General features: G+C 38.0%; 1 protein-coding gene across 3 annotated transcripts; it reads right to left on the bottom strand.

Moving 5' to 3' along the window:
* Positions 1 to 2,935: 2,935 nt before the first annotated feature.
* LOC306849434 (alpha/beta hydrolase domain-containing protein 17A) lies at positions 2,936 to 10,741 on the bottom strand. Of its 3 annotated transcripts, XM_079384451.1 has the most exons (6): positions 10,377 to 10,692; positions 9,239 to 9,612; positions 8,027 to 8,221; positions 7,317 to 7,496; positions 5,584 to 5,855; positions 2,936 to 5,430 (listed from the first exon to the last, which is right to left on the bottom strand). In XM_079384451.1, exons 2-5 carry the CDS (start codon positions 9,604 to 9,606, stop codon positions 5,630 to 5,632), a joined length of 969 nt encoding a protein of 322 aa, XP_079240577.1. In that variant the 5' UTR covers positions 9,607 to 9,612; positions 10,377 to 10,692; the 3' UTR covers positions 2,936 to 5,430; positions 5,584 to 5,629. The 3 variants fall into 3 exon arrangements, with proteins under 3 accessions (XP_079240577.1, XP_079240575.1, XP_079240576.1); XM_079384449.1 differs by having other exon boundaries at positions 2,937 to 5,855; positions 10,377 to 10,741; XM_079384450.1 differs by having other exon boundaries at positions 2,937 to 5,855; positions 10,432 to 10,698.
* Between the last annotated feature and the right edge of the window lie 817 nt (positions 10,742 to 11,558).

Raw genomic sequence — 11,558 nt, 5'->3', positions numbered from 1 at the left:
GCCTTTACTCTCCTCTTCAGCTGGTGAAATTCATGTTCAATCAGATTTAAATGTGGAGATTGACTTGGGCAATCTAAGACTTTCCATTTATCTGCCCTTATAAATTCCTTGACTAAACTGGCAGGGTGTTTTGGGTCATTGTCCTGATGCAATATGAAGCACTTCCCAATGAATCTGGTGGCATTTTCTTGAATATTGGTAGGCAAGATGGCTTTGTACCCTTCAAAATTCATTCTGCTACTGTCATCATACATTACGTCATCAGTAAAGTTGAGAGGGCCTGTTCCAGAGGCAGCCATGCATGCCCATGCCATGACACCACCTCCACCATGCTTTACAGATGAGGCTGTATGCTTGGGATCATTGCACTTCCCTTTTTTTCCCACATTTTTTGCTTTCCCGTCACTTAGATAAAGGTTCATCTTTGTCTCATCGGTCCATAAACACAGTTCCAAAACTCTTCTGGCTCACCTTTGTGCTTTTTTGCAACTTTAATCTTGCCTTTCTATTTTTGGTGCTGGTCAGAGGTTTGCATCTTGCTGTGTAGCATCTGTAATTCTGTGTCAAAGTCTCCTGAGGACAGTAAATTGTCTGAGCATCACCCCAGCTTTCTGGAAGTTGTTGGTTATTTTACAGACATGTCTTTTAGGGTTCATTTTCACAGCTTTTATGATTTGTCTGTCATCAACTACTGTTGTTTTCACAGCCGATCAGGTAGTTGTTGGTTGCTGGTGTCGCTGGTGGTTTCCAAACTCTTGATTTCTCCATGCCCTTTGTTTTTGCTAGAGCTCTAACTGACTTCCTCTTTTCTTTTAGCATCCAAATTGCTTGTTTTTCTCTCAAAGTCAGCTCCCTCGTCTTAATCCTGATTTGTGTGTGTCATCATCGAATGCAAGATTCAGAATACAGAAGTAATGGATATAACTGATACGACACATTCCCTGCTTTTAATATCTGAATAATTAATGCAACAGGACACAGCTGATCACTTAGAAAGACCTGTGAGGCAACTGTTCCAATACTTATGCTCACATCAGATAGAGGGATGAAACTCTAAAAGTGCTGATCTTCTTAGCTGGTAAAACATCTATGTGTTGAATCACCCAATAATAAAATGTGACATTCTGTAGTTTTGTCTCATATTCATCTTTTAATCATATTTGTAAATGTCTTGACTCCACAGCCAACAGAGCAATTTTGTCTTTATTGTTCCAATACTTATGGAGGGCACTGTATATATATATATATATACATTGCTGCTTGAAAGTTGGACCTCAGAAAAAGAGTTGATGTTGCTCATCATGCTAGAAATGGTTACAAAACCATATGTAAAGAGTTTGGACTCCACAAATCCACAGTCAGACAGATTGTGTACAAATGGAGGAAATTCAAGACCACTGTTACCTTCCCTAGAAGTGGTCGACCAACAAAGATCACTCCAAAGCAGGATGTGTAATAGTCTGCAAGGTTGCAAAAGTTCCCAGGGTAACTTCTAAGCAACTAAAGACCTTTATCACATTGGCTAATGTTAATGTTCATGAGCACACCATCAGGAGAACACTGAGCAATCATGGTGTGCATGGCAGAGTTGCAAGAAGAAAGCCACTGTTCTCCAAAAAGAAAATTGCTTGCTAAAGATCATGTGGACAAAATAGAACGTATTGGTTTAAATGAGAAGCTATTATGTTTGCAGAAAAGAACACACAGCATTCCATTTTAAGAATCTTAATCTTCCATCTGTGAAACATGGTGGTGGTAGTATCATGGCTTGGGCCTGTTTTGCTGCATCTTGGCCAGACAGCCTGCCATCATTGATGAAACAATGAATTCTGAATTATACCAGCAAATTCTAAAGGAAAACTTCGGGACATCTGTTTAAGAACAGAGTCTCAAGAGAACGTGGGTCAAGCAGCAAGACAACAACCCCAAGCACACAAGTCATTCTTCCAAAGAATGGTTAAAGTAGAACAAAGTTAATGTTTTGGAATGGCTGAGTCAAAGTCCAGACCTTAATCCAATTAAAATGTTGTGGAAGGACCAAAGCAAGCAGTTCATAGGAGGAAACCCACCAACATCACAGAGTTAAGTGGTTCTGCACTAAGGAATGGGCTAAAACTCCTACATGTTATTGTGCAGGACTGATCAGCATTTACAAGAAACTTTACCTTCAGTTACTTCAGCAAAAGGGAGTCATAGCAGATACTGAAAGCAAAGATTCACATACTTTTGCAACGCAGATATGTACCACTGGATAATTTTTCTCAATAAATAAATGACAAAGAAAATATTTGTCTCTTGTTTGATTCAGATCTCTTTCTGTCTAATTTCAGGATTAATATGAAAATCTGATGATGTTTTGGGTCATATTTGTGACCCTGGACCACAAAACTAGTCATAAGGGTCAATTTCTTTTAAATTGAGATTTATACATCATCTGAAAACGGAATAAATTAGCCATTGAAGTATGGTTTGTTAGAATAGGACAATATTTGGTGAGATACAACTATTTGAAAAACTGGAATCTGAGGGTGGAAATAAATCTAAATACTGAGAAAATTACCTTTAAAGTTGTCAAAAAGTTCTTAGCAATGCATATTACTAATCAAAAATTAAGTTTTGATATATTTACTGTAGGAAATTTACAAAATATCTTCATGGAACATGATCTTTACGTAATGTCCTAATAGTTTTTGGCATAAAAGAAAAATCTATAATTTTGACCCATGCAATATATTTTTGGCTATTGCTACAAATATATACCAGCGACTTAAGACTGGTTTTGTGGTCCAGGTCACATTTATGCAGAAATATAGAAAATTCTAAAGGGTTCACAAACTTTCAAGCAGCACTGTATATACACACATGTAAAACAAAACAATAATAAATTGCTACATGTCATGTTCCGGTGTGCTGTTACAAGAAAAGACAACTACAATAATTATCAATTCATAATTTTATTTTTCTAAGACTTCTGTCTTTTTTTTATTATTAATTCTGGAAAAGGAAAAAGACATATTTAAAACTGAAAACAACATTAGAATAATGCATAAAAGGATAGAACAGTAACCCCACAGACTCTTGCTCCCGATCCATTAAGATAAAAAAAAAACGGATTCTCAAACCTCAAGATTAAGCTCCTCAAACAATGTTATACAGTACATACATCTCATAGTTTTAAAAAGACTTTTCTATAACTTACTTTCTTTAAACAATCTTAATAAAAAGAGCTGAATCTGAATGTTTTTGGATGGAGCCTCTGGGTAACTCCAGCCCCACCCCAAACCAACATCCTCCCCTCTTGTATGCGCACACAGTGCATCCTCACATCCAGTCTGCTGGCTCCAAGTCGGTATTGCTTCGGCCCTCCAAACACTTGTGTCTTACAGGAGGTAAACACGCACCAACTGTCCACACAAAAACGTCCCCTCTGTGGCATCAACAGCAGCCTGTATTGTGTGAGACCTGGCTCTGTCTGAACAGCCAAAGTCCGCCGCCTCCTCCTTCAAATCAACATCTGAGTGCTGACAAATGGCAGTGGGCAGTCATTGCAACTCCAACACCTGTCATCTTTGGTTAGAACGGAGAACAAACAAGCCCCTTTGTGTCCAACCGCAGATTACATACTTAAATACATGATGAAACAGGGAATCAGATTTGCTGGAATTAAGTTTCGGATATTATGTACAAACCAGTGTTTTCAGAATACAAATTCACTGTGTTTTGTGCATTAATGGGAGTCAGTTTAACCAGAGCACATACTAACAGACCAAGTGGAGTGGATGGATAAATGTTAAGCAGGAAAAAAAAAAGAAGAGACAAAAAAACAGATTATCTAGAGATGAAATCAGATTTCTAATCAACCCTGGCGCCATAAAATCAGAATACTCATCTACCAAAGACCTACCCAGACAAGATGTTAAAATTAATTAATCAAATTAAAAATTGTTGTGGAATCCAGGATGACTGTGCAGCCCATGGTGTTAAAAGGGCAAGAATGAATCACGGCAGAAAGAGGAAGCGATGTCTTATCTCACTGAAAAGGCATGGTAGTCTTTGATGCATGCGAAAACAACAAAAGGTTGCAGGGTTCGGCCCTTTAATTTCATTGAGACCATTGAATCAAGATCAATAGCAGCAAGTTCCCTTGATAATTCACAGTTGAAAAGCTTAGTTTAAAAGAAAGACACCTCTGAATGATTTTGAATTCACCACTAGTGTTTTTCAAAGCTTTTACAATCTTCCTAATACACCTGATAACTTTAAGAGTCATCGTGGCGTCCAGATCATATCAGACAAACTCCCTTTGAAGACGAGCAGCTTGACTAGAGACGGCAAAAATAGGTTTTTAGATGACCTCACTCTTGTGCCTTTATTGCTAGTTATAATCTTTAAACCTACCCACAGCTCAGAACTTTACTTAGATGGATTAAACCATGTGCTACTAACTAGAATTTGACGTTGAATGAAAAAGGGAAATCCTTTATTATCATTAAAAGGAGTCTTTAAATTATATGCTCTGCTTTGAAATGATTTGCTTAAACATAACAATCAACAAAGAGACAGAGTAAATATGCATGATTATAGCTTGAGCTCCATTTCAACTGCCAACAAGAGATGTGTAACATTTCCATGATAGAAACATACTTGACGTCAGGCTGAAAACGAGAAAAACTGGTTGTGAGTTGTGCGTCTTTGCCACAGGGTTCAGAAGTGCTTTGTTTTTACCTCTGCCTGCTACCTGCGTTGTGTGCATTATTTGTTCTTACACAATTAAACCATTTATTAACCCAAAACCCATTCAAAAGTTTAAACTACTTGAGAATGAATGTGGAAATGCTACACCGAAGATCTGGCTTTATGAAAGTCCTGACAAGATGATGAAACCTTGATCTTTCTACTGGCCCAACAATTCAGAAACATGATGTATGGATCTGGATGTGAATGTACTCCATATCATGTCATCCCAAGTGTGGTGTTTCATTGAAATATGATGATGAGCGAGCAGCCCTCCCAGTTTCTTTCACCTCAGGGTGCTATGGACACCCTCACATGCTGAGAAGAAACGAAAGCGACAGCAAAGAGGAAAAAAAATATAAGCCAACGTCCCAGGATTGGCACTTTCCCTGCCTGGAGCAGTGTAGATCATCTGGTGTCATCTTATCCCAAGCTCTGAGAATGAGCTATTTTAGGCTACCTGATGAGAAGTGGGAAGTGAAGATCTCTCAGGCTGAGGCAACATGGGAGCAGGTCAGAGATGCGAACCGCTCAACTGACAAATGAATGCTCAGATATTGAGAAACACAATAAGGCTGGCTTCTTTCCTTTGGACTGAAACTGGCAGAGGAAGTCGTCCATCCATTCTTGCTCCAGAGAAATTCCACTTCCATCCCCCAGAGTTCCTATGCGCACACATACGTACACACATGCACACTCACATGTACAAGGAGATAACAAACAAAGGGAGGAAAAAAAGAAAAAACAAATCTGAGCAGCAGAGCATGTGTCAAGCTGCTCCAACAGTAACATTGTCCATACAAAATGGCAGCCTTCAATAAGTTACTGACGCATCCATCTCACTCTCGCTCAGACTGGGAGATGGTGGGATGACAAGAGGGAGACGGAGGAGAGCTTAGGCGTGTTGTGCGGCCAATTCCTGCCCAATGAAACGACGCAGGCGTTCCAGGTATTGGCTGTACAGTTCGATGTCGTTGTGTCCGGCTCCTTCCACCCACAGTGGCTCCACGGCTTTGGGGCAGCGCTCGTACAGGGCCAGGCCATGGGAAAAATCTATCACCTCGTCCTCTGTTCCATGGATGATCAACACTGGAGACGTGATTTTAGACACTTTCTCAATGCTGAAACAGGGACACACAAATGAACACAGGGTTTTAGAAGAAACACGACTTCCCCAATACACACAAAGAAAAAAGAACTGATTGAAAAGCTCATTTCACACTTGACACATATGATCAATGAAACACCATAAATTCATTTCAGCTCCAACTAATTTTTCAGTAGTGTGATAACCGCTCAAACCAGTAATGGGCTTTTCTAATTTATTAGTTGTATTTTATTTTAAATTTTTGAAGATGTCACAAATTGTGATGTTCACTTTTTACGCGAAATATTTTAAATTTACTGTATAATTCAACAGCTGAATACATGATCTGTAATAATAGAATATACACTACTTTTGAAATGTTTGGGTCAGCATTTTTTTATGTGAGAAATTAACACTTAATCAGCAAGGGCCAATTTAAATTGATCAAAAGTGACAGTAAAAACATTTATAATGATAAAAATTTTTTATAAATGCTGTTCTATTGAACGAATGGTGAAAAACTATCAGTTTCCACAAAAATAAGCAGCACAACTGTTTTCAACATTGATAATTAAAAGTGGTGGTGTTGTTTTTAGCAGCAAATCAGCATATTAGAATGATTTCTGAAGGATCATGTGACACTGAAGACTGGAGTAATGCTTGATGAAAATTCAGCTTTGACATCACAGCAATAAATGACATTTTACATTATATGAAAAATAAATATTTATTATTTTAAAATATAATCATATTTCACAATAATACTGTTTTTACTCTAATTTTGGTCAGCTCCAAAAAATTACATACAGACTACAAACTTTCGAACAGAACATACAAATACTTATAAAACATAACAATTATAAATTATGATGTAGCTAACTACATTCGAGTGTGGTGCATGTGTTGTATGCATGTGTGTATGTGTGCGTGCCAGTAAACTAAACAGCTGCCTGCCAAATACACAGCACTTGTGCGAGAACAGTGGTGGTTTTGACTGAAGCTGTATGGCGACCATGTGTTCTGCTACACTGGTACTGAGTGACACCACCCACTGAGTGTAGCCAACCTCCCTCTGAGCTCCACTATACTGCGGTCACAGCTGATATGCAACAATGAAAATGATTGTAACGAAACTTGAAGAATAATAACTCTTATTCCCTTTAATCAAGAGCTGAAGGTCTAATTTTAAGATTGAAAAATGCTTTGCATCTATACATTTCAATGTGTGATAGTCAAGACGCATTTTGTGTCGAAACAAGAAGCTCAATATAATCTCCGGCAGCAATCCACATCACAACACACTCTGTTTGTTCTCGCCAAAACCAAAACCCAGTGAATCACTCATAAATAGCTGCAATCTGTGCTGGCCATGACAAGGCAAATCATCAGCTCATAAACAAACCGCGATGATGATGCCCTGTCAATCCTCCAGTATAATGGAAGCAACACACAAATAATTGAGGACAAATAGTAACACAACGTTTTTGGTACTCACTTGGGAAATGCGTCAAAGCAGTAAGTCTTCTTAGTGTCGGGGAAGGCCACCCTCATGCCAGAGGTGAGAGGGGAGTGGAGAATCACAGCTGCACACTCGTATCGTGATGCCAGGTCTACTGTGGGCACCGTGCCAATGCTCTGTCCATACAGGATAATATTCTCTGGGCTGATGCCATATCTGTTTGAAAGAGAGGAATCAAAAGCCAATTAAATGTCATCTAATGTGATTTACAGCCTATTCACACCAAGACCAGTATAAATTGCAGATTGCTGGCAAAACACATTGTGCCAGAACTACTCACACAGAGTGCAGTGTGAATTTTCATCAGCCTTTGAGAATATTCACAGTCCAGAATTAAAGAAAAGTGTGCTCTGTTCGATTCTGGTTTGTATTCCACTTAACTGTTTCTTACTGATCCTATTAAGGATTCTTTGAGCATTTTTAAGAAAGGCTTATATAGGCTAACAAAAAAAAATGTTGAACCAAAAATTATTTTAGGTTACATACATTTTACACATAAATCTTTTGTTACATCATAAATTCCTTTATACTGTCACTTGTGATGAATCTGCGGAATAAATCTTACTGACTTAAATTTTTAACAGTTGTTTTAGATCATACAATAAAATGCAGCACTGTAAACCTTGAACTCTACTACAGTCATGGAGTTGTTTTGGTTGTGCCCTGGTATTGATTTCATGTCTCACCGTGAGCGTAGAGCCTGCCACGCTGCGTCTATGTCTGCATACAAATTCTTTTCCGAGGGCTTCCCTGTGCTGACCCCGTAGCCGGAGTAATCATAAGAGAATATGTTACAGTTGATGCGAGTGCCCAGGCCGATATAGAAGCTGCTCATCTGGCCTAGATCCACTGCGTTACCATGGGAGAACAGGACAGTGAACCTGAGGAGAGAGACAGACAAAAGAGATGATGGGATTTGTAGTACAAAGTCACTCTCTAGTACGCTCATTACACTATTTTAAGGTCTGACTCGACATCTATGTCAAGATGGATCCACAAAGAGACTTAATAACCTATAATTTAACTCGCTGAATCACTGGGCATGTAGGCGCATTTGCAGTGAGCCTGAGCCCGATATGCCACAGGGAACAGTTTCATAACTAACACAGGTGTGTGTAGAATCATATAATTTCAGAGCATCCAAATCCACCGGCAAAAAAAATTAAATAAATAACTGCCTGTATATCAAACAGTGTTATTTTATTATCACTTCTTATATAGTTTTATTAAAATAATAGTATTATTTTAATATTTGTGTTTTCAGTTTTCATTTTAATTGTGGTTTTAGTAATTTAAATTAAGTGCTTTTGTACTCTCCTAATATTTCTATTTAGCATTCATTTTATTTAAGTTTTAGCAAAATTAGTACTTCAACTTATTTTATTTCAGTTAGTTGATAGGAATGTTTTTTTAATATATTTTATATAATTTCAGCTTTATTACAATTAAAGAAAACTATTTTTAGTAGTTTTAGTTTACAACAATAAAAATGATATAAAAGCCAGACTTCCAAAAACATTAACAGGTCCTAGGTGTAATGAAGACATCCACAGTATATACAACAACAAAAAACAACTGTACTCATCCTATGAAAATCAAAGAGGAAATAAAGCAACAAAGGAGCAAGTGAGAATAACAGTGAGAATAAAGTGGCCCGTGATAAAGAAAGAATGTGTTCAGGAAGGAGTGGCTTCTGGGTAAAGATAGCAGACAAACTCAGAGAGGGAAGCAGGAAATGGGACAAAGGAAAATGGAAAAATAATGAAGGAATGTAAATGACCCAAGGGAGGAAAAGGGGGGTCCATCAGAGGAAACTTGACATTTTGAGTTCAACATATTATTGTAAAAAAAAAAAAAAGAAACTCATCATAACTCATCCAAAAATGCATCCATCCTACCTGGCAGTGGGGGCACAGCGGATATACATGCAGCCCACTCTGTTCCCCCTACTAGATCGAGTCAGGAACACTTCCGTGGCATCGAGTTCCCGTTGGGAATACTGGAATTCTGCCCGCTCTGTGAGGTGGAGCTTCCAGCGCCCATCCCCTGGAGCATTCCCTCCCCCTACCGAACTCCCGCCACCTCCTCCCCGGGACCGGAGGCCTGATGTCCCCGTGGGTCCGGCCGGTACCGGCCCAGCCTCCAGATCAGGCAGGAGGGCATAGGTAGGTTCAGGGGGCAGGAAGGCAAGCTTGGCAGCAATACGACTGGGGCAGGGGGGGCAACAGAACAGGCAACACAACTCACTCACAGAAAGGCCATTCATTGTCAGCTGCAAGAGAGATGACAGGAGATTGTGATGAATACATACTTACATTTTTCTACTCAGATTACTTCAGTTTCAACAGGACTCTGTAGTACATATATTATATTTGGAGTAATAATGAATTGCATAGTTTATTATTATTGAATGACACCGCTGTGATCTCAACATGGCTGCACCCATGAGGGGGCAACCCTCTCAACATACAATAAAACAGTATTTCTAGAATACTGATATAATCTCATGTGAATGTACATAATTTTAAAGAAATTTTTCAGATTTTTGTATTTTATTTTAAACAAAATACTTATATATAATAAATCAATAACTTAACATCTAATCTACTGAGCAATCATTTTAAAAACACTACTACATTCAGGCTCCTTTTCCAAAACAAAAGTAAGAATAATATATGTAAATATAGTTTCGTTTCAACGAAAGCTTAAACAAGCAAAAGCTCAAAGAGTAAACAAACGGTTAATAAGTAATACCCAGGTAGAATTAACTCAGGCATCCAGTAAACCTATCTCCCAGCTATACTGCCCTCCCAGCTTAAAACTGATAGTCTATCTGCTATCTGACACTGTATAGACTACAAAGATAAATAATATATATTGCCGGTTTAAGAGGCTCCAATAAAATATCCACCAGTGGTCACATCAGTCCCAACAACAGATCCGCTCAAAGCTAACTCAACATTTACACTTCATTTCAGCTTCAAACCAATATTAAACTGCTAACAAACACATAATTACATATATTTGTCCACATACGTATCGTTCTCTTGACCACAGCCTGCCAAAGCCGGATTTCTTTATATTTTCACACCTCTGTCGCTAAGTAGCTAGCTCGTAGTGAGGGGTAGGGGGAGTTAGCCAGCTAGCCAGTCAGCTAGACTCCTCTCACACAACAAATAAAGGCCTGGACGCCGCTGAGGGCATGTCTCATCCGCAGATAAAAAGCTGAGCCCTCCAGGAATAAAACTCGATTTCTGGTTTGTCGTTCCGAGTTGACTCCCGGCTACCGTCCTGGCATGTAATAATCTGCTTGTATAGGCTAATAGAGCTGTGTGTTTTTTTCCACTCAGTCAAAGATGTTTGTTAGCCTTCCCACTCTTCACTGCGTCTCGGCTTGAAGTGGGAGGCGCTGTAGTAACATGGCTTAAAAACCTGTTGGCTTGAAAGCTAATATGATTAATAAATTATATTTTCAAACACGATACTGTATAATTACATAGTATGCCTAAATTAAAATGAAACTGTTTAAAAACAAAATGACAGAATAAAAATAATTTATAAATTATTATTTATAAATAATGTTTAAAAAATAACCTTTATAAAAGAACAAAATAAACTCATTTTGACATATCTTTTTAATAAAAAATGCAAAAAAAATTCGTTCTTTATTAAGTCAAGAGATCATGCTATTTGTATTTACATATATTCTATATTTGTTAATTAATCAATTAAACGTTTGACGTTTAACATGCTGTCGCTTTCGACAATTTGTGTACACTTTTACAATCATAAAACCTTACAAAATCGAATGTATTTTTACATTCTTGTCAAGCATCTGCAAACGTAGTGAGCAAAATATTTATAGGAAGATATTGCGTAAAATGTCAATTTCTCGCCTTATTTCAAATGCAAAATTTGTTTAAGCAGTATCCGGATTTTATATAGTTTAATATCACAGATGGGAATTCCAGCAAAATTTTTCCTTTGGAGTAACTTTCTTGTTGACATATCGGTATCAATGTCAGATCAGTATCTTTGCTTTTAAAAATAAATTACAGTCCTTTTTTATTATAAAATCATTTTAAAATAAAGATGCATTTAACCAATCAGGGGGTCCGCTAAATCGCACGTGACTCGACGAGTCCTCTGTGCGGAAATCATGCAGAGTGGATGACAGCCCTCCTGTTAAAACGTCTTTGCTCTTCACTGTACCGCTTC

This window comes from Barbus barbus (assembly GCF_936440315.1).
Source record: "Barbus barbus genome assembly, chromosome: 29".
Classification (NCBI taxonomy): Eukaryota; Metazoa; Chordata; class Actinopteri; order Cypriniformes; family Cyprinidae; genus Barbus; species Barbus barbus.
Note: the sequence above shows the minus strand (reverse complement) of the source record. Positions and strands in the feature narration are given on the sequence as shown.